This window comes from Pecten maximus, chromosome 13 (genome assembly GCF_902652985.1).
Source record: "Pecten maximus chromosome 13, xPecMax1.1, whole genome shotgun sequence".
Classification (NCBI taxonomy): domain Eukaryota; kingdom Metazoa; phylum Mollusca; class Bivalvia; order Pectinida; family Pectinidae; genus Pecten; species Pecten maximus.
In genome coordinates, this window is record NC_047027.1 from 23,320,514 (window position 1) to 23,342,339 (window position 21,826).

Consider the following 21,826-nt stretch of genomic DNA (forward strand, 5'->3'; position numbering starts at 1 on the left):
ATTGGCAAGATGCGTCTACAGACAGACAGAGGCACAGACAGATAGACAACCAGACTCCAGTAAACATCCCTAACCTCGTTACGGGTGTATAGAAAACGAAATCCTTGTTTTTTAAGCAGTAATAATATTTCTATTAAGTACATTTTGTTATTATTCGTTTCTCTCCTGTAATGCATGTTGGCTTTATTGCTCAACCCAGGTCCTACTTCATCTTAAGATATGAAGTAAATGTTCGATGGTATGTTTGCTGGTTCCGTTTTCACAACCTAAGCTCTCGTGTCTTAGAACCTGACTTAACCCACATTTGACCTACATTTGTATATTTCCATGCTAGTTGCCGTCGATGAAACAAAAGACGCATACTCTCCGAAACCCGTGGTCTTTTTGTATATTTTCGAATAGGCTGAGAATATACAGTATATGATTGTGCGTATTTTGTCCTCGTTTTATTTATGTTTATGTTTTGTTTTAATGTTACTACATTTATGTATGTCAAAAATCTGTGTGGCTTTCAAAATGTGAAATTTAACTGTCCTGTATTTAATTAACATATGTCATTGATATCATCGATCGCTAACCCTTCTGAAGCACAAGATGTTACCATCCGCGTCTTCTTTCGGAGTTGTGCATTTGGGTTGATGGGATTATTCTTGTCAAACTCATTGAATTAGAACTAGTATATATATATGCAAGTATTTTATTTTTGTTGTCTTTTTTAATTTGCGTTAATGAGTAACGGAATTCAACATTCGTAAACAGTTGACAACGACGGTTAATTGACAGATGATGCGACAAAATGATACAAAGCGAATGTTTATAACCCTGCTATTTCTGAGAAATTTAAAACAGCAATGTCAATGATCGCTACAATGCTTCCTAGGAACGCTGATAAAAATCTTTTAATGGTTCCCATTTCTCATCTCAGGAGATGATCTATTGATGTAATTATACCAGCCACTTAGGACTTTTCGTTATAATATAAACTTATACAAGTATTTCCCTCTCTGAATAGTGATCGCGACAATGGAAATATTTGAATTACTTCCTGGTGGTTACATTTTGTTGTGCTAATGAAATATAAAAAACTCAAAATTCGTACACGGCGCCAGAAAATGCTGACTAGTTATCTGTGTATGCAGATATTATGCAATCTTCAAGTTTCATTGTGTTAGTTCGAAATATGAATAAACATGTAGAATGGAAGTGAATACCTTATTACGTTATTGCAATATGCAATTCAATTTGTCATAAATAGATCTTCAAGAACAAATGTAATTTCACTACATCTCCATCTGCATATCGAATCTCCTGCTCCAGTGTAATACCCTTTGCATATCAATGAGTTGACGAACAGTGTTGGATTATTGAAGAGGGCAACCTATCTGATTCAATAACAACATGGACACAGGAGAAAGCTTTGAGGTGAGGAATTAATTAAACCTTCGTTGGATACGATTGGAGAATAAAATGAGCATTTTGAGAATAGAAATTGTATTCAGAAGTAACAAGAGCGATATGTCATTGTTTGAAGAGAGGTAAAGATGAAAAGAATGAGAAAAAAATACATCAGTGCTATCCAATAAATGAATCCAAATTTGACTACTGACAAATCCTGGGGGAACGTTGCGAAAACTAACTATAGGCTAAGAACAAGCGTACTTTCTTTCTGTCATTTGTTTTTGGAAGAATCGTAATTCAATTCCCTGCAACTTGGAATTTGCTCAAATTCAATTAAGATTCACTGTGCAAGAGAGCTGAACATAGGGAACCGACACACAGTATTTGTAATCGCTGTTGAAAAGATTCAATGCATGCCTGTTGTAGCTAGTAGTAACCCAATTTGATATAAATGAAGAAGCTAAAGGAACATTAAATAGTTAACCCAATTACTTAAATTAGCTATTTTCGCGAGTTCTTCCCTCAATAATTTGATTATCTTAAAAGAGCTACATGGTCGACACGGATTTAATTATGAACGATTGAAAAGAAGAATTGGTTGTTGTATCTTTTTATACAACACCAAAAGTAACAATTTAACGTCAAGACCAACCCCCTCAAAAGTTTTAAGCTGGACCCGAAATAGAGATACCCTGAAAATCTGCATTACATTGTATGCATACTTATGGTACCCTTAAAAGTTAATCGTGGCATTAATTCTATGAAAAAAGGATCGCAGCAACACGTTTGAAGATTTTGACATAATGTTGCTCTCCGCTACAACCTTATGTTTGACTATGGTTTTATGTAAGCAGCCAGGTTACTGGACAAATGGTAGCAATATGACAATAGGTCATTGTTTTCGTTCAAGGCGTGCCTTTGTCGATTCTCCTTTGCAATTTTAGAAATTGTCAGCGTATGTGAAATGTTAACGTTGACACATGTAACTGTTTCTGAGATCAGAACACACTTAATCTGAATATGATGGAATCGTTAACTAAATATTGGGTAATTTTACATGCAAAGCAAACGGAGCGATATCAAGTGGTATGTAACTTATTACATTCTAAAGGAATATTTTGTTCAAATATTGAGCAGGAAGAAAGGAAGATTTAAACTATTTTGTAATTGGTAAAAAAAGGTTACTTCCCAGCGGGTTCCAGAATGTCGATAAATTGTTTCAGAGACAGGAGCGTTGATAAGGAACATATTTTAGGTGCGAAAAGAGCATTACGATCTTGACGGATTGACGATTATCTTGACAACTTTTGGGAAGATTTCATGAAGACAAATTACATTGATCCCCACGAGAGCTATTGCTTCTGAAAAATAGCCTGTTGTACTTTTATTTTTACAATTACATTATATTATTGATTTACTATTGCCTTTCTCTCCCAGAAAAAAATCCCATGGACATCGCTTTCTCTTAAATGAATTGACTATCACATAGCACTTAAGACGCTATCCTGATCGTTAATAGATCTAGTATGTCTCTTCAATAGGTTAATACACAGGTATATAATTGCTGTTATATGCAGATAGCATGCAGGTTGATATGTTAGGTAAATGTATCCTTCCGGTCTACAACTCCATATGCAATCCTTTTATGTTTTTGTACATTAAAAGTGCGTAAGAATGTTCTAAAGTATGGACTATGTGGCCTGTATCTGTTGGGATAAGGAAATGCAATGTCATCAGATGTTTATTCCATACAGTTTGTATGTTAAATTTTATTCAATTAGGATATAAATGCCTATTCTGACTTTTTGCTTTAAATAACGTTTTACCTATTTTAAAAGGTTAGAGTATTCTCTTCATAAAACAAAACTTATACTAATCTAATGGAGCTGCCTCTTTGTTAAGCATTAAGATTGTAATATGTAATGTGTTATATTATGTCCATGTTTGTACCGTTGTGTATGCTACTGTTTTGGGAGAGGACTTATATAGGCTTTGCCTGCTGTCCAATCCTATTGAGCTTGTGTCAATAAAATGTTTTGAAATGAAATGAAATGTTTTGAAGTTAATTAATTTCTCAGTGTCAATTAATGATATACAATGAATAATTCCTTTAATAATCTATTCTATACTTTTATAAAATTCTAAATTTTTTAAGAGATTTGTATACAAAAAACAAAACAAAAACAAAAAAAATGCAAAATTGTTGATTAAGTGCATGTCATTTTTTACTGAGTCTAGGATGTTATTGAGGAGGGTGCCTATTTTATATGTTTCGCATGGTAGGACGTGTCCCATATCGTCCTGATGTGCTTCTTCACTCCTCCCGTACCCTTGTCCGTATCAAAAATTCTGATTATGATGTACTGTGCGCCCTGTCCAAAATGTCCCACCCTAATCCTAATATAAGCTACAAAATGCACATGAATTAAACGTAACATTCGTTCACTGTCCCTAACCAGTTTTGAAAACAATGAAAATATGATATTAGTACATTTTTTTAATCGTCAACCGAACAGACAGGTTAATTTTGAGCCGTAGTATCCGTGTAGTTTTGGTGACTACCTCACGGAACGACATACGGGAGGCCAGTCGCATGCCATCGAGAGCAAGTAGGGTTAGGTGTCTTGACAAAGGACACAACCACAACAGCACAGACCTGCCCGTTCCCTAGACTCCCGAGAAACAGTAACCGACATGGACAGTGAGCGTCGAACCATAGACTATAAGTAGTATTTCTGCGATGTAAATATCATTCAAGTGATCTTCACTCCGTCCCTAAGCTGGCATAATGAACTAGGCAACTGCCGCTATCGCTATCGCAGTAAGCTACACACATGTGAACTGGTGAATTTTGAATCCCTACCTTAACCCCTCACCTAAATAACAAAGGGTATATGGATTAATCAAGCCATGTGAATGTCGTATAAAGTCTATTTTTTTAACTTTTCAAATCTCTCCTTCAGATTTAATAAGAAAATTGCAAAGTCGCTTGGCTAAACGGGCGCCCCCATTTACCTTAAATCTTAATATGATTAAATTCAAGTAAAATGGTTTTTCTACTGGCATTTATAACATTTGTTTGTCAAAATGTACACAATTAAAATAGGTGATCATCCGGATTAAGCAGGTTATTTTCTCTAGTTCTTACGAAAACGACTGGATCAGTAAGGTTCATTGTAGCTAATTGAGGCCTGACAAGCTCCGCTATCACTACCAACATAATTGACGATGTGAAATTCAACAGAGGGCTACAGCAGCCTGGCAGTAGGACCCAAGGGAACTTGGATGATGTTGATACGAACCTACAATTGACAGGTTAGGAATACCATTACTACTGAAAGTGCAATTCGAGAATATCCGGAAAATACAGATGTAAAAGATGCGTCATAATGAGACGTTTTAATCAGGAACCGACAAGTAACATATCGAACGGGTACGGTGCGTACTTGAGCAAAGTTTCCTTTCACTGAATCATCGTTAAATGAAGAAGAAAACAAACTACTGCGTATTACCAACGCGTACAATTGGATGTCCAGTTCATAATGAAACAAAATATGTTTTCGAAAACAGAGTGATAGGATTCTGGCTCGCTACTTTGTTGCGTATGTTTGTTACAAGTGAAACAACATGGAGGGAATATACAGTTTCTGTATGCTCATTAGTCTGTGAAATTGCAAGTTAATATCCTGAATCCTATAACCAATAAAAACTATTATGTTCACATACACAGCTTCCTCAACTGTCAACAAGATAATACGTTCATGATATTGAAATAAGTGATGTCATAAATCAGTTTCCAATTGCATGAAATGACAATTAGGAAAATAAAATGTCCTTGTACACTCACAATTCTATAAATAATTCGTCTCAATCAAATCAGTTGCAGCTATTGCGAGACTCTTCTGGAGGTTTTGCTGATATAACAGATATAATTAAGCATTGCCGATATTTGCAAAACAATTAGCGAAAATAAATCAAAAAGGATGAACGGCACAATTGGTAGTCGACTCAAATGCCTAGAAAAGGAAGTTATTGATATAAAGTTAATAGTCATTTTGAAACATTTGAAATTACTACAAAGAATGGGCAAGCATGTCACATGTATTATGAAACCCAGGCAAATTGGTCATAGATAAGTCGTTAAAGAAGTCATTCATTAGAACACATTTGCCTTTCATTGCAGCATACAACTTGCCAATAGTATGGTTTTGGGCATCTTGGTTATTGCGAAGAAGTTGTTGGAAGATTTAAGGATATCTGATCCATTCTATCTTGAATGTATTTAAAATCTGAACAACTTTAGTATCCGTTATCTCACCATACCACTGGCGCAATGTCGTGACTTGGGGCCTCTTGAATATTGAAAAGAAGTCATTTAAATATTCTAAAATATTAATATATGAAAATAGGTCAAGTTTATTTATTTTAACAACTAGTCCTTAATCCCAGCATGCTACTGACGCAATATCACGACTATTAGTTATTGTAATAAAGTCATTAGATATTTCAAAATAATTGACTCCTGTGACCTTCAAAGTCTGTCAAGATCACTTAAATGAATGATTGTTGAGCCCTTTAATCAAACATGCTCTTGGCATAAATTTTTTTAATTAATATGAAACCTTGAGGTTGCGTGGAGGGCAACTTTTTTTTCAACAGAGATTGGCACGATGATATATAATTCTACCTAACAATGTTACTACAGCTTGGTTTGTTTGGTTTGTATTTGTTTAACGTCCTATTAACAGCCAGGGTCATTTAAGGACGTGCCAGGTTTTGGTGGTGGAGGAAAGCCGGAGTACCCGGAGAAAAACCACCGGCCTACGGTCAGTACCTTGCAACTGCCCCACGTAGGTTCCGAGCACGCAACCCAGAGGTGGAGGGCTAGTGATAAAGTGTCGGGACACCTTAACCACTCGGCCACGCGGCCCCTGTAACTACAGAACTTGATTTCTGGATGCATTTCATAATACTGTCATTTATTACTGAACTGTGCACGGGGGGTAATCGAAATGCATATCTCCAGACGCAATTTCTGCGATTATGACGAATGTATGTTGTTAAGGTCTGAACCTCAATCTTGTAAACACGGCATATCGTCATTCAATTTGGGCCATATTGTATGGAGTTGGACGGGTCTGCAGTTACGCAATACCATGTTGATGACATAGGTTGCGTAGTAACAAATCAAGCAGAAACATGAGATAACAAAATCGTACTGGCGACAATCAGAGTAAAGAAGTAGTGTAATGCGATTCGGAATCCCAATTGGTTTTTCCAATACGAATTGGAAAGAAGAATTGGAAAATGATTCATCAGTGCAGTTTCAACCAAGAACTGGAAAAAAAAAAAAAAAAAAAAACAACACAAAGCCATTTTCGGTTTCTTGCTGATAATAAAATGGTCTTGATGTGATGTAAGATCGAAATAAAATTCAACAACGAACCATACACGACTATCGATCGGAGGTTGTAAAGATAAAAGATTTTACTGGTCAACATTATCATCTAATTTATTGACATATAATCGTACATTGACCTTTCCCTTTTCAGCGGTTATCGTTACACGTGTTTGTTAAAGTGTAGCTGTTCTCCAAATTGTATATTTCCTACATCATTAAAAGTGAGAATTCTCAATACTGCTTTTCAATCCTATAACATTGTTGACGTTGTCATGGTTAACCGATATATGTATAACCAATATAGTCAATATAATCAATATAGTCAATATAACCAATATAAGCAATATAGTCAATATGACCAATATAGTCAATATAACCATTCACATGGAATATACAATTAATATAACAATGTAGATGGAATATACAATTAATATAACAATGTAGATGGAATGTACAAGTCAATATAACAATTCAGATGGTATGTACAAGTCAATATAACAACGTAGATGAATGTACAGGTCAATATAACCATTCAGATGGTATGTACAAGTCAATATAACAATTCAGATAGAATGTACAGGTCAATATAACAATTCAGATAGAATGTACAAGTCAATATAACCATTCACATGGAATGTACAAGTCAATATAACAATGTAGATGGAATAAACAAGTCAATATAACCATTAACAGATAATGTACAAGTCAATATAACCATTCAGATGGAATGTACAGGTCAATATAACAATGTAGATGGTATGTACAAGCCTATATAACCATTTAGATGGTATGTAAAGGTTAATATAACCATTCAGATGGAATGTACAAGTCAATATAACAATTCACATATAATGTACATGTACAGGTCAATATAACAATTCAGATGGAATGTACAAGTCAATATAACAATTCACATATAATATATAAGTCAATATAACCAATCAGATGTAATTTACAAGTCAATATAACCATTTAGATGGAATGTACAGGTCAATATAACCATTTAGATGGAATGTACAGGTCAATATAACCATTCAGATGGAATGTACAAGTCAATATAACCATTCAGATGAAATGTATAAGTCAAATGTACAAGTCAATATAACCATTCAGATGGAATGTACAGGTCAATTTAACAATTCACATATAATGTACATGTACAGGTCAATATAACCATTCAGATGGAATGTACAGGTCAATATAACCATTCAGATGGAATGTACAGGTCAATATCACCATTCAGATGGAATGTACAGGTCAATTTAACAATTCACATATAATGTACATGTACAGGTCAATATAACCATTCAGATGGTATGTACAGGTCAATTTAACAATTCAGATGGTATGTACAGGTCAATTTAACAATGTAGATGGAATGCACATATACAAAAATCAGGACATAAGTCACCTTTCAAACTAGATTGATAGTTAGATATAGTAACGCAAAAATATTTAAACTTCATCATACAGTTTATTCCTCCTTCTAGGACTCATATGTGATGCTTAAGACTGAAGTATTGATTATAGGAAGCGACAGAAAACAAGGTCTTTATAAATATAGATAAATGCCAGAATCTGAATATAAATATAGATAGATGCCAAAATCTGAATATAAATATAGATAAATGCCAAAATCTGAATATAAATATAGATAAATGCCAGAATCTGAATATAAATATAGATAAATGCCAAAATCTGAATATAAATATAGATAAATGCCAGAATCTGAATATAAATATAATTAAATGCCAAAATCTGAATATAAATATAGATAAATGCCAGAATCTGAATATAAATATAGATAAATGCCAGAATCTTAATATAAATATAGATAAGTGCCAAAATCTGAATGGAGAGAAACTTATTTTGTAAACAAACACGACATCATGGTCATCTTTTAATGGTGTGTTGTGGAAAAACCCCGAGGTTACAGTCATTTATAGAAAAATAAATCACGTTATTTAACTTCACTATGAAGTGTGGATGTTTTTGGCCTTTCGTTTAATCTCAAACAGCAACGGTTCGATAGTTTGCGTCACATCTTTCCGATACCATGTAAACCATTAAATGTGTTAATATTGTTTCACTCTGATTTACAGAGTACCTGCTAATCATCTATCAAAGCCTTTGTTTTACAATCCCTTGGTGGTTGTACGAAATGTTTGTATTCATATAAACCAATGTTAACTGTTATCTTACATGCGATCACTCAACCTGCATTTCTATAAACTCGTCCTTCGTGGTAAAATGAATCGTTCAAACCAAACTCGCTACAGAGACCATTATGCACATCATAGGCGTTGTTTTATATAAGCAGCTTTGACTATGTAGCTGTTCGATGAAAACAATTGATTAACTAATTGAGGATGGATGGTTAATAGTCGTTGAGAAAAAAATAAATTCAAATAAAGTCACGCAAACGTTTTGACTTTTATATTTATCAATTGCTAGATAACATTAAATAGCAAATACTTAAGTGATCGTAGTCATTATACATTTCTGTACCAGCTGATTACTTTTATATTTGCTTACATCTTAACCTCTAATCTGTATGAGAAACTTACTTTTCCCCCGATTTCTAGACAGCAACAAACTCACTTCCTATGCCCCAGCGATGTCCAAACTGATTCGATATTCATGGAATTGTTTCTAATAATAAGTTTAATAATAAGTCCATTTTCGGTTCTATTTCTAGTTTTAGACATAAGCTGATTCAAGCCGAAATCTATTTTAGGGGTATCGTCAATAAAACAAAACACACTTACGCTTCCGGGACGAATAACCGAATGAATGTTTTTCGTTGTACTTGACTTAATCTGTATATGTCAATTATTTGTCAATGATTTGTCTTAGTTTCACCGATTAAGAAATAGATTTGTGGTTCCGTTAACCCTTTTGTTTATTAAAGATTATGTGGTAAAAACATTATATTAGAATAAATGCGTAATATAGTTAAATGGTATATCTAAGTATTAGCGTTCTTCATGATTAGTAACAAAACAACATATTCTGTAGGTAAGTATTTATAGGTATATATGTATTGTTATAAATGGCATTACGGAGAGTCACGGCTAGAGCAAATACAAGGAGAATCAGACCAGGCGCTCCGATAGAGGAAGCGTATTCTACATGTACCTTAACGACACCACCTGCCATATAAATATACGTCATATCTGGGTTCAGTTACATTCTCAAAATAAAAGCATGGAACGCGTATGATTTAATATCTCGTAAGGAAACATATTTTTTTTCTTAATGAGATCAGTATATCGACCAAATAACTTGTCCATGACGTCTCAAATCTGCATAACGTCTAACGCCAACTATTACACCTGTACCGATTGTTTTTTCTTCCACTGAACCCTAAAAATGGAGTTAATATAAACTTGTATTTTTGAGTCAGTTACGATATTTTGCTAGTTTGAGCAAGGTACACCAACTGCCAGAATAACATATGATTCCAGATCCAAGAATCAATGACATTATATAAAGTAATCAGAGAAGAAAATTACAAATCATGGAAACAAATTAAAGTGAATTTCAAAGTGTGATTAGAAGGATATGGAATAACGATTTGATAAAGCTAGTTAATGTTCCTGTTAACATATTCAGTAATCAACGAAAATAGCAATAAAACTCAAATCTTACACGTCACTTGGTATCTTGGCTAGTCATCAAATACTTTTTACAAAAATTCTAGTCATTAAAGGAACATTTGATTCGTTTCTTATTGCATGCACGTTCCGCATTTTATACTTTCCCTGAAAGTTCTGACATTTTTAGCTCTTGTCAGGGATAAAGTGGTCTTTAATTATCCTAGTAGAAAACTGTAAAACAAAAAACCGAAAAATTGTTCCGTTGTACCTTAAAATGTCCCTCACAGGACAAAATCACGCAGGTACGTGTAATTGAAATGTTGTATGCCTGATATGCGATGTCAATTTTATGTTATCCAGAATTATCGGGGTACATGACAGCATATTATTGTCAGTGGTCGCGGCTTCTATGCCCGCGTAGGCATCGCACGACACACCTCAGATATCCACCTATAGCTGGATTTCTCATATTCCTCCTTAAAGCCTCAACAGACAGAGATAAATATATGAAATATCCAAGGCCCCACCCCCTCCAATTCACCGACTCGGCATGCTTATATTTACAACAAGAAATATCTTTAAAAAAGATAAACGGCATAGTTTTAATGCTTGTAGTTATAATGCAAAACTGCTGGTGAAATAAACGAACTAATGCGTTTCAGCACGGATAACAAAATTATATCAGTTTGAATCATTTTTGGTGATAATAAGACTGCATTTGAATCTGGAATATAATTTTATTAATGTGTCATTTAAAAAGATACATCCACTTATTCAGCTTGCATTCAATCTTAACTTTGTTTCGTTTTTAACTGCATATCTTCATTTTGCATCTACCGCTACATTGACCAATCACATACTTCCTCTTGACCAGTAACGCCACCTGTCGCGTCATATCCGGGGCCAAAAGAATATTATACGGCTATGCCGAAAAAAAGTTTTCTATTTGTTGATCAATTCAGACAGTACATATCATTATATTTTACTGGTACACTGATTTTAAGCATATTGTTCCCTTGGAAATGTTAATGTTGACAGGTTTCTTTGTATATCACTTATAAGGCCTAATGTCTAATTTTCTTGTTAAAAAACATGAGGATTCTTGTTTAAGGAGCCGTCCAATTTCTGGTTTTGATTAACAAGGTAAAAGCTGGCAGGTTAAGTACATTAGTACTAACATCATTGTTCTGTGATCGAGATAACATGCTCTCATAATACAAAATATATTCCATGCTTGATATAATACCCATTACTTACCTTCCCATATAGACACGGTGTCTGCGCTGTATTTGCTGGCGACCATAGTGTGAACTAAGGTTACGCGCATGAGCAGTGGGCGGTTTAGAAGTAGATCTGACAGTTCTTCAACGTCACGTTCTGTATCCACTCGTAGTATATGACCATTTCTATAAATAGAACAATGATAATAGTATATCTTAAGATACAGAATTGTGTGACTTTGTGTTCTAGCAACATCTGAGACATTATTTCTTCCAATGTTTCCTAGTAAAAAAACGACATAGTCAAAGACCAGTTCTGATTTCGTCAACATCTCGTTCTGATCTAGACTGTCTGACGTAGTTTGACTACTCTACGCTTGACTTCGGTTCAAAAACTACAAGTCATGGGTATCGATCCTGTCATTTTGATAGGTTAATATTTACATATGTCACGATGATATTCCTTTTCAAAATGGTGTCTGGAAATTGTTTGCGGAAAACTTTCAAATTTTAATTTATTACAACCGCTGCTCTCTAGTACAGCAAAAGAAACTGTCAATAACACCTTGATTTGGAATCGTATCAATTGAGCGACCGGGATCACAGGGGTTTGTGATAAAAATGATATCTCATATCTTCAGTTTATTTTTCGGTATAGTAAACAATGTATGGCCCTGGATGCAGGGTAATATGAAGGTTTGTAATGATAATAATAATGATTGTGTGTTCGTGGAAAACACTTGTTTATACCGTTGGTCTTATATTGAGTGTCGAAATTGAAAATGGCTGTTTCACCAACTTCACGTCAGTATTGAATGATAGGGCATGCTATTGGACACGACACATGTAAGTAGCCGTTGGGATTGAAACATAACTTTTTTTGAAACAAGTTTCAATACAAGTGCCACGCTGAATGTCTCCTTTATATCCTGGCTTGATCTAATGAGAGATGTTATTGTTGATCGAATTGACCAATCAAAGCTCGCGTGGTCAGAACCCTGACCAAAGATGGCGGTTCTGGCCTATCTTAGTATTAATATGAGCGCAGCCTAGCGGACAGAATTGTACTAAGGCAGGTAAACCAGTATAGTTCTGGTCTCGTTTATATCTCGCGATAATTGTGATCTCGTCTGCACATCATCCTGGTTCTGGCCTCGTCTACACCTGGTAATGTGTTACAGATATGTATCGTAATCATACAGCTTTTTTTCATTGGATAAATCAATTCATCACCCGAATACCTCTTTCGTTGTACGGAAGACTGTCTATTTTGCTGATGTTGAATGTATGGGTATGTTCGGTACCAAATGAATTATGTGCTTTGAACATCGTTATCAGATTACAAATTGTAACATTCGGAACAGTATACAAAACCTATCTTTATCGAGTAATAACATGTATATTGTATCTGTAAATGTCAATGAAATGCTGGATACATACATCATACTGAAAAATCCATGTCGCTTATGCACCGTGCTGGAAGAGAATAGTGCAAAATACGTCCCTTACATCATTGATAAAAAGTAATTACTCGCCTTGTCACTGCATATATTCAAGATATCTACTATTACATGTATGTTCATAGGAAAATGGATTAAACTCGGGCATTTAAGATACCTTTACGATCTCAGATTTCCATTACTAGTAATTTGTGGTTGTACATTCTGGAAATTTCGTATTTATGTAATACCGAATGACTTAAGATATGTCTTAGTTCCATATATACAAAGAGCGCGTGAGCCCATTACTCACTGTCTCTAAAGTAATCTCCTGCCTGTTTTTAGTTTCATTTGCTTGAAGAAAGCTTGATTACTTTCCTGCAAAACATGGATCTTGGAAACGACTGAATCTGTCTGTACTTTATAAACTAGCACGTGGTCGTATTTGGTACTAACGATGGATTTTTTTTTCGATTGTTTACAGAGGACAGCTTTTTGTCAAAAGGGATGACTTTAGTCAAGAGAACAGTGTCAAGGAATTAACAAAGAGAGCATACACAAAGAAAGTTAGTAAAGACAGATAAGAGTAAAAACAAAAGTGGGGTAATAGAAACATGATCATTTTTGGTCGCTTCTGTTCTCCTTAAAAGAGGGACAAAAATTACTATGATCGAATCAAAATGGAGGTGGATACAAGGGTCTTTAGTACAAATGCCTTTTAAGAGAAGACATCACAGGCAGAACTGCCGATCCTACAGGGGTCCAGCTTTAGTCCACTTTACAAAAGACAGTGCAATTACGCAGACAATGCCTTTACCCTGCTCTTGTCAAAGCCTTGTTGAAAGAAAAAGATACATAGACGCATATGATTGACATGTCATTAGGAAGAAATTTGTATATGTGGTCAAGTATGATATATTCTGTGTGCAATGATTAATTTGATACTGGAATTAATTCGACAAATGCTTGACTACCTGGTGAAATATAATATTTCTGGCGTGAAATGATTAACTTGGCAATGGAACCAAAACGACAACTGTTTGACTATGGCCAAATATGATATTTTTGATGTGAAATGATTAACTTTTCAATGGAATTAAATAGACAAATATTCCATTATGTGGTCCAATATGAAAAAAAATGTATCAGAAATGATAATCTTATCAATTGAATTGACTTGATAAATGTCTGATTAGGTGGTCGAATATGATATTTTCTATGTGAATTGGTAAACTAAAAAAGGAAATTAATTCGACAAACTTTTCACTAAGTGATCATTTTTTATTATATTTGTTTTATGTGAACTGATTACTCTTAATAGGAGGCCTATTGCTTAATGGTTTTCTCCTTTATTTGTTTAACAGAGTTGATGACCGTTTAGCAGTAAATGCCGCAGCGCAAATCTCATCCCATTGGTATGATACGTTGGAAATGTTATCAGAAAATATCAATCTGTCCTTCAGTTACCACAGACTATCAACAAATCCCAGAATGTACATCTGTAGAATATCGGTAAACTTGACCAATCTAGTCTGCATTCCTGACGCCTGAACGCGATAACGGATCTACATGTAAAGCGTATGACTGACACAGATCGGTAGACAATGTCAGCCGTATCAACATGGACGCATGATAAACTTCGGTCAATATCGAGTTCGTTGTAGATTCATCAGGGACATACGACATGACCAAATCAGTTCATGTGGAGACTAAACTAAGAGCCAAAAGTGAGGCAATGTCAAGTTAGACATCACGCAGAATAGGTGCTTAGGAAAAAGGAGCAATATAATAAGGCCCTAAATTAGTCGCCTCATGCAATGGGAGCAACATGTCATTAAATCTTCGTTTCGGAATATTGCGGCATGTTTCGGTTTAATATATATCGTCTAGAGAAATAGGTTTTTTTTTATCCGAAAAACACTCTTTTACTGTGAAATATGACTGGAAGAGCATTACAACAGGGGAGCATAGAACAGAGTTGTCTTCTCTTTTTCCTCCGCAACTGTAGAATTAATCTTGGTACTGTTCAAATAATATCTGTACTGTATATGCCTTAGAGTTGTTATACATTGTAATACGCCAGTCATGGCCCTTGTATTGTCCACATACGCGAAATAAACAGCCGCGATGCCGTATACCGTTAACATGAATCTCATATATGCGCCCCTATCCAACTTAAGGTCGACCGTTAACGAATTTTAGTATGGAAAGCTTCTCATTAATACGGATTCTTCGACAAACAACGTTTAACAAACATATAGTGCCAAGCGTTTTAATGACACAGAGCATGATCATAAAGCCCGGGTTTTATTGGTTATCGTAATAGTCGACGCGGAAGTCAAGCTGAACGGCTTCCGGATTAAATCACGTGACATACCGTTGACATCAAATTAACAACTGTTTTATTACCAGGCCACGTTCCGAGAAGGATGTCGTTAAACAAAATGAAAATAATTTCATGTTGTTAATTGACAATATAGGATATCAAATCCACATGAATCTTATAATCAAAGGAATTTTGTCACACCATCAAATTCTCCTGTCCGAAATAAACATTATATTTATTTTCACCATTGGCTCTCCCTATTTACTGCATATAATATACACAATATAGAGATGTATCTTGATTCCTTTTGCGGCCAATTTTCCTCAGGCAAATAGCTTATAGTCACATGAGGTATAACCCAGCCGAACATTGGAAATGTAACAATGTAAAGGGTTTCATTTCCCGAGTTATCTAAACAATTGCATTATTATTCATCAGTCAGATAAAGCGTAGTCTTCTTTTGTTGATACAGATGTGGTTTAGCATTTATCTTTGTTTATTTATATATTTGTTTTGTTTATGTTTTTATTTCTTGTTGTTGTTTGTTTATGTTTTCAAGATTTATAATTATTACATGTTTTATATGTGTTATTCTTCGAAACTGCAATCTGTAAACCTATTAAAATATGAATTTCTGAACAAACTACCTGTTGGATAACACTTTTTAATTGATGGTTTTATTTACTTTTCTGACGACATTGAATTCGAATCAAAATATTACCAGTCGTCTTCAAATGAGACTCGTGTGTACATGTTGCCTTTCGAATCTCTCTTGTCATTAATCAACCGTCTTAATGGATCGAAAACGTATAACAAACATTACCTCTAATCATCAATCTATCGTCACTCCCGATGAGTCCCGAGTAGCAAATAAGATGTTAGTGACATTTGACACGAAGTACCCCCTGGTGTTCGAAAATAAATAGGGAATAGAATCCTAGCCCATGCGAACTGTAAATCATTTCCGAAGGTAAATTTGGTCCATTTAAAGCTGATAAATGTGATATAAAAGTGAGTTTAATCATCTGGGAATTTACCCATAATTCAATGCCGCTGCACGCTGTGCCAATATTATGTGTTCAGCATGGCTCGGGGAAGATGACCAAGTATAAATTCATTGAGACAGGATCGACAAGTTGTATAAGTGCCAATGCTTTGTTTCCACATGGCCGACTGCAAGATGTGATCACTCACTTGCTGGAGGCGATTATGTGACGTAGATCGTCCGTTTCCGGTGCAAGATGAAGGATGGCGTCCCAGGCGATGTACGAAGGAAGCGAGTGAGGCTGGAGGGAGCAGTCCTTGATGTGTTTGGCGGTGATAAGATACTCTGACCAAGGGGTGATGATCACCGCCTCATCCTCCATTGTCATGACGTCATTGGATCAACCTGTAAGAAGAGAATAATTCATGATATTTCTAGCCGAAAAAAAAATAAAAGTAGCTACACGTGGTCTTAATTAGAAATCAGTTATATGCATATTCATTGAGATTTTTTTATCATTTTATTGTAGATAGACGCGGTTCATGACGATTTATCAACGAAATATTCGTAATAACCTTGTTCACAACCTTATTGACACCCAGAATCGCATTCGAACTGATATTGGACGGAAAATATGATCCTGCTGACAATACAATATGCATTCTGTTTGTCTTGAACACTTGTTCCTGAACTTGTACTTGAATGCAACAGTAGTTATCTGGCATTCGACTCATCTCTATTAGTGCTATTCTCGATAACCTTATACTTAAATATCACGTGTTTTATTTCTCTGATCTTATTGATATTGATAATAACCGTATTAATGGTCATTTCTATCATGGAACCATCTTACTGCAACTATTGCTAGTCCTATAATGATTTATATGGCATTGAGAGCAAGATTATGTCATCATCTGCAGTGCTTAGCCTCATGATTCTGTTTGCGAGGATGTGGTGAGGAATTAGACATACGACTGAACGGAACGAAAGTTTCAGTTTATTTGAAAGATATATTGTGAATGGTTTGCTTAGAAGACAATTATTCCCGTAAGAATATGTTCTTAGGTACGCAGGTGCGCGTGCGCAAATGCTTTTTCTCAAATAAATAGTATTGCTTTATTGTATACACATATGCTAAACCAAATTCAATTAATAAATCATTTGTCACAATGAACAGATAAATCAATGCATATTTGAATAAAACATTATCTATTAATCGACATTGTTTGTTTGTTTAGGGTTTTTAATCAATAGCATGCAATACTGTATACTTAATAGGAGCCGCGGTGGCCGAGTGGTTAAGGTGTACCGACACTTTATCACTAGCCCTCCACCTCTGGGTTGCGAGTTCGAAACCTACGTGGGGCAGTTGCCAGGTACTGATCGTATGCCGGTGGTTTTTCTCCGGGTACTCCGGCTTTCCTCCACCTCCAAAACCTGGCACGTCCTTAAATGACCCTGACTGTTAATAGGACGTTAAGCAAAAACAAACAAACAAGTATACTTAATAAGAATTTTATTTTTCAGCATTTGACATATATGCATAGAACGCACCTTTCCGATGTAAACATTCGCGCGTGGACCTTAAATTAGAAACATCGCGAACTTTTAACATTTCCTGTGCAGTTGTGTGTATTTTACCTATATGCAGATGACATTTCACGTACTTTCTGTGAGTTTTTAATTAATGACAGCTTCATTTTAGTAACTACACCCCCAATACACCTCGTTTCGATGATCGTTTCTATTGCGGATCCTTGTCTCTGATCACACTGGACATGTTTGTCGAGAAAACATGTTGGTATTTGTGTTTGCTACACATTTCTAGTATACGCTTTGAGGTTACTTTAACGTTTTAGATGTGTACTAGCACTGTTTATGAAGATAAACGGTTTTGCACTATATTTTGGTATAACTTTTAGGGTAAAAACCGTAATGCTGTTAACCGCAGTTTTGCTCATTTCACTATTTACATGTACTGTACAAAGTCAGGGGCTATATTTTCCAATAGTACATAGTGTGCTGACATGTTAAATGACTGGCCACATAGCAAATGTCGATTATTTTGTAAAATTGTGATTAAAAAATCATGATTATTATTTGAATTAATCACAAAATCTTCTAAAATTTCACATTTTCTGTCAAAAATCTTTTCTACATGACATGCAACAAAGCAGGTGTTGTTGTTATAAGCTGGGCATAAAGTGTAATGTATGTATCTTGTGATGTACTGTAGTGGTTTAAATTAATTTTAATTCAAAATTTGAAAGAAAACAACACGATATTGTTCCCCCCTCCCAAATATTTGAATTTCACTCAATGTGATATAGTGTATACATTCTAATTCACAATATTTCAACATATTTTTCTCAGAACAGGTTTTTCCTTTATTATTTCCTTCGTTCTATGTAAGCGAATGGTTTAAATATGTTTTTTTGGCATTTTAAACACAGATCATTGAACATTTGGTATTCATGCAAAAACAGATGATAGGATTTTGCCCTGTCCAAGGACATGGTCTCTCAGAAGGACACATAATGTAGATATACAGTGAAATTTTACATCAGACTTGTGAAACTTTAATTGATAATTAAACATTTCCTCTGTCACAAAGAGAATTTGTTCAATTGTGACCTTTGTTTTAAAGTATTCATGAGTTTAAATAGGTTCAAAGTTTGTCCGTCACGCCACTCCAGATTTGGGTCTGAAAATTAGTCAAGTATGAGGCATACATACGCACATTAAACTCACTGTAATTTCCATACTTGTGCAAATATATTAATTGTCTTTGCATATTTGAGTACAGATTTAGTATCACTTTATATAATTGAAGTAATGATTTTAGAAAAATGAATTTAACTTCATTAAATGAATTTTTTAATCGTCCTCGCAACAGTCAGGTTTTTTTTTTTTTTATAATTTACGTTTTATTCAGTTTTTCATCATCAAAACATGTACAATACATAACCTTCTCACACATACACACGAACCAAGGCTTGTATAAACTCAATCAACTACTGAATTTGTATAAATCAAAGATATTCAAAATTACCGCAACAGTCAGGTTAATATGAGGACGGGTTGTCAGGGAAGCACATAGAGTAGAAAAAACAACAGAAAAACAGAGCAGTGAGTAAAGAAAGAAATATCAATCGGCACTGTTACTGATCGAAAAGGGAAAAAGTACTGCTATTACTCAGTTAGCAGATAATTCAGTCTTTCTTTCAGGAACATATCCTACTACATAATACTGGTAATACCGTATACGTACGTAATGTCACGTGCTGTACTTTTAGAGCGAAACCACACTAATACGAATTAGATTATCAGAGATGTCTTCTGAAAACGTATCTGACTATTATAGACAATTAGAGAATCCTTCTAAAAGCATATATGACTATTATAGACTACCAGAGATGTCTTCTGAAAACGTCTTTCAATATCATAGACTACCAGATATGTCTTCTGAAAACGTCTACGACTATTATATACTACCAGAGACGTCTTCTGAAAATGTCTACGACTATTATAGACTACCAGAGATGTCTTCTGAAAACGTCTACGACTATTATATACTACCAGAGATGTCTTCTGAAAACGTCTTTCAATATCATAGACTACCAGAGATGGCTTCTGAAAACGTCTACGACTATTATATACTACCAGAGATGTCTTCTGAAAACGTCTTTCAATATCATAGACTACCAGAGATGTCTTCTGAAAACGTCTACGACTATTATACGTCTATCAGATTCAATATTACAGACTATTGGAGATGCCTTCTGAAAATATCTCTGACTATTATAGACTACCAGAGATGTCTTCTGAAAACGTCTATCAATATCATAGACTACCAAAGATGTCTTCTGAAAACGTCTACGACTATTATAGACTATCAGAGATGTCTTCTGGAATCGTCTATGACTATTTCAGACACCAGAGATACCTTCTGAAAACGTTAATACGCCAGAAATGCTCACGCATACAGGAAGAAAATATCCCGAGATTGTGACAAGAGTTCACGACTTACCGGAAAGCATCAATATCCGGTTAATAAATCCATCCCAGAATGTTGATACACTCGCCCTTTTGGTTGTCACGCCATTGTTTCTCCCCTTACAATACTGAATCGAATTACTTCGAATACTCATATTCCATTTGTTCTTCCTTTAACGAGATCGTGACCAATAGTCTTTATCGACGATTGCAAAATGGTCAATGTATTCTTGTATTGGCAGTTTTGTCGTGACGCTCACATCGGGAACGTACGGCACGGCTTTCAGGCCGTTGTATTCGAGGGAAAACTGTTTTATTATTACAAGCAGAAAAACATACATAATTATAGAAAATATCGCTGTGATGTCTTTTCGCTGAAGACTGCCAGCTTTGGCACATGCTGTGACGTCAATGATTGGCACTGACACTGCGTTTGAGAGCGTGTTAGAGCTCCTCCATAGGTATTTATAGACGTCTTGTTTAATTAAAGACTTTTTAGAAAATCGCAACCACTTTGCATAATCATAAGGCCATTTGACGTCATTTCAAGGATGAAAGAGACTACAAAACATCATTTTTATATAACATTTATAGCTATTACACAGTTACGTGATTAGTGTGTTTAAGTACGCTTCCGGAAAGTTAGATATGTATTAGTGACCATTGTTATAAAATAGTGTTTATAAAAAAATATGTTATCGCATTTACAACAAAGTAAACACATAATACAAATGGCGACTTGAAACTCTCTCAGATGACTATAAGGGTGAAAATGAAATTATTGTTTAATTTTCTGCCATTTTCGGATATTGCAGGCTAACGAATCACAGATCAAACATAACCAGCAGTCAGTAACGTATATATAAATCACGCGGGGCTGGTACAATGTAACAGTTTCGTCCATCGCAACAGATCTAGTTTCAGCAGTAGTCTGTACATCAAGTCTCAATCTGGACACGACGGTATGACGGCGAAGCGATTCCTGATAACATAAACAAAAGATCAAATGGCACAATGCACGCGAGAAAAAAAATGTTCGAGTGAAAGGTCAGAATCTCAACCAACCAAGGTCATATATCACTAGTGATATATCGGTATGGTCTATCTGTTACGAACTTGCCTGCAGTGCTACATTATATCTTGTAATAAAACAACGACACCATGTCTGCGATTGTCTGTCACGCAGAAGCACTGCTGGAAAACAGTAAGATATTATCTTCCCAATGTTGTCCATCATAGTTGTTTGGGACTGTTACATAGCTTTCCGTGACCGCCGACTATGTTTTCTGTTGAACAAGCCCAACATCCCGGTCGAGAACTACGGGATAAATAACCACCCTACCACAAGAACCCATCCACCTTATAAAATACACTTTCCACTATATGAGATATGACCTTACACTAGCCAATCAAATTACAGCTACATGCGAATCAGAACTGACACATATTTCCTGCTAAACTA

The 21,826-nt window shown here is 35.1% G+C and overlaps 1 protein-coding gene across 1 annotated transcript in view; it reads right to left on the reverse strand.

Moving 5' to 3' along the window:
* LOC117340842 overlaps positions 1–20,538 on the reverse strand; it is a 55,738-nt gene extending 35,200 nt beyond the window's left edge. The window contains exons 1-3 of the mRNA XM_033902617.1: positions 20,399–20,538; positions 16,578–16,773; positions 11,656–11,804 (exon numbers count right to left, since the gene is read on the reverse strand). Coding sequence (XP_033758508.1) covers positions 11,656–11,804; positions 16,578–16,756 — 328 coding nt within the window. The 5' untranslated portion in view covers positions 16,757–16,773; positions 20,399–20,538. The remainder of the gene's footprint in view (positions 1–11,655; positions 11,805–16,577; positions 16,774–20,398) is intronic.
* Between the last annotated feature and the right edge of the window lie 1,288 nt (positions 20,539–21,826).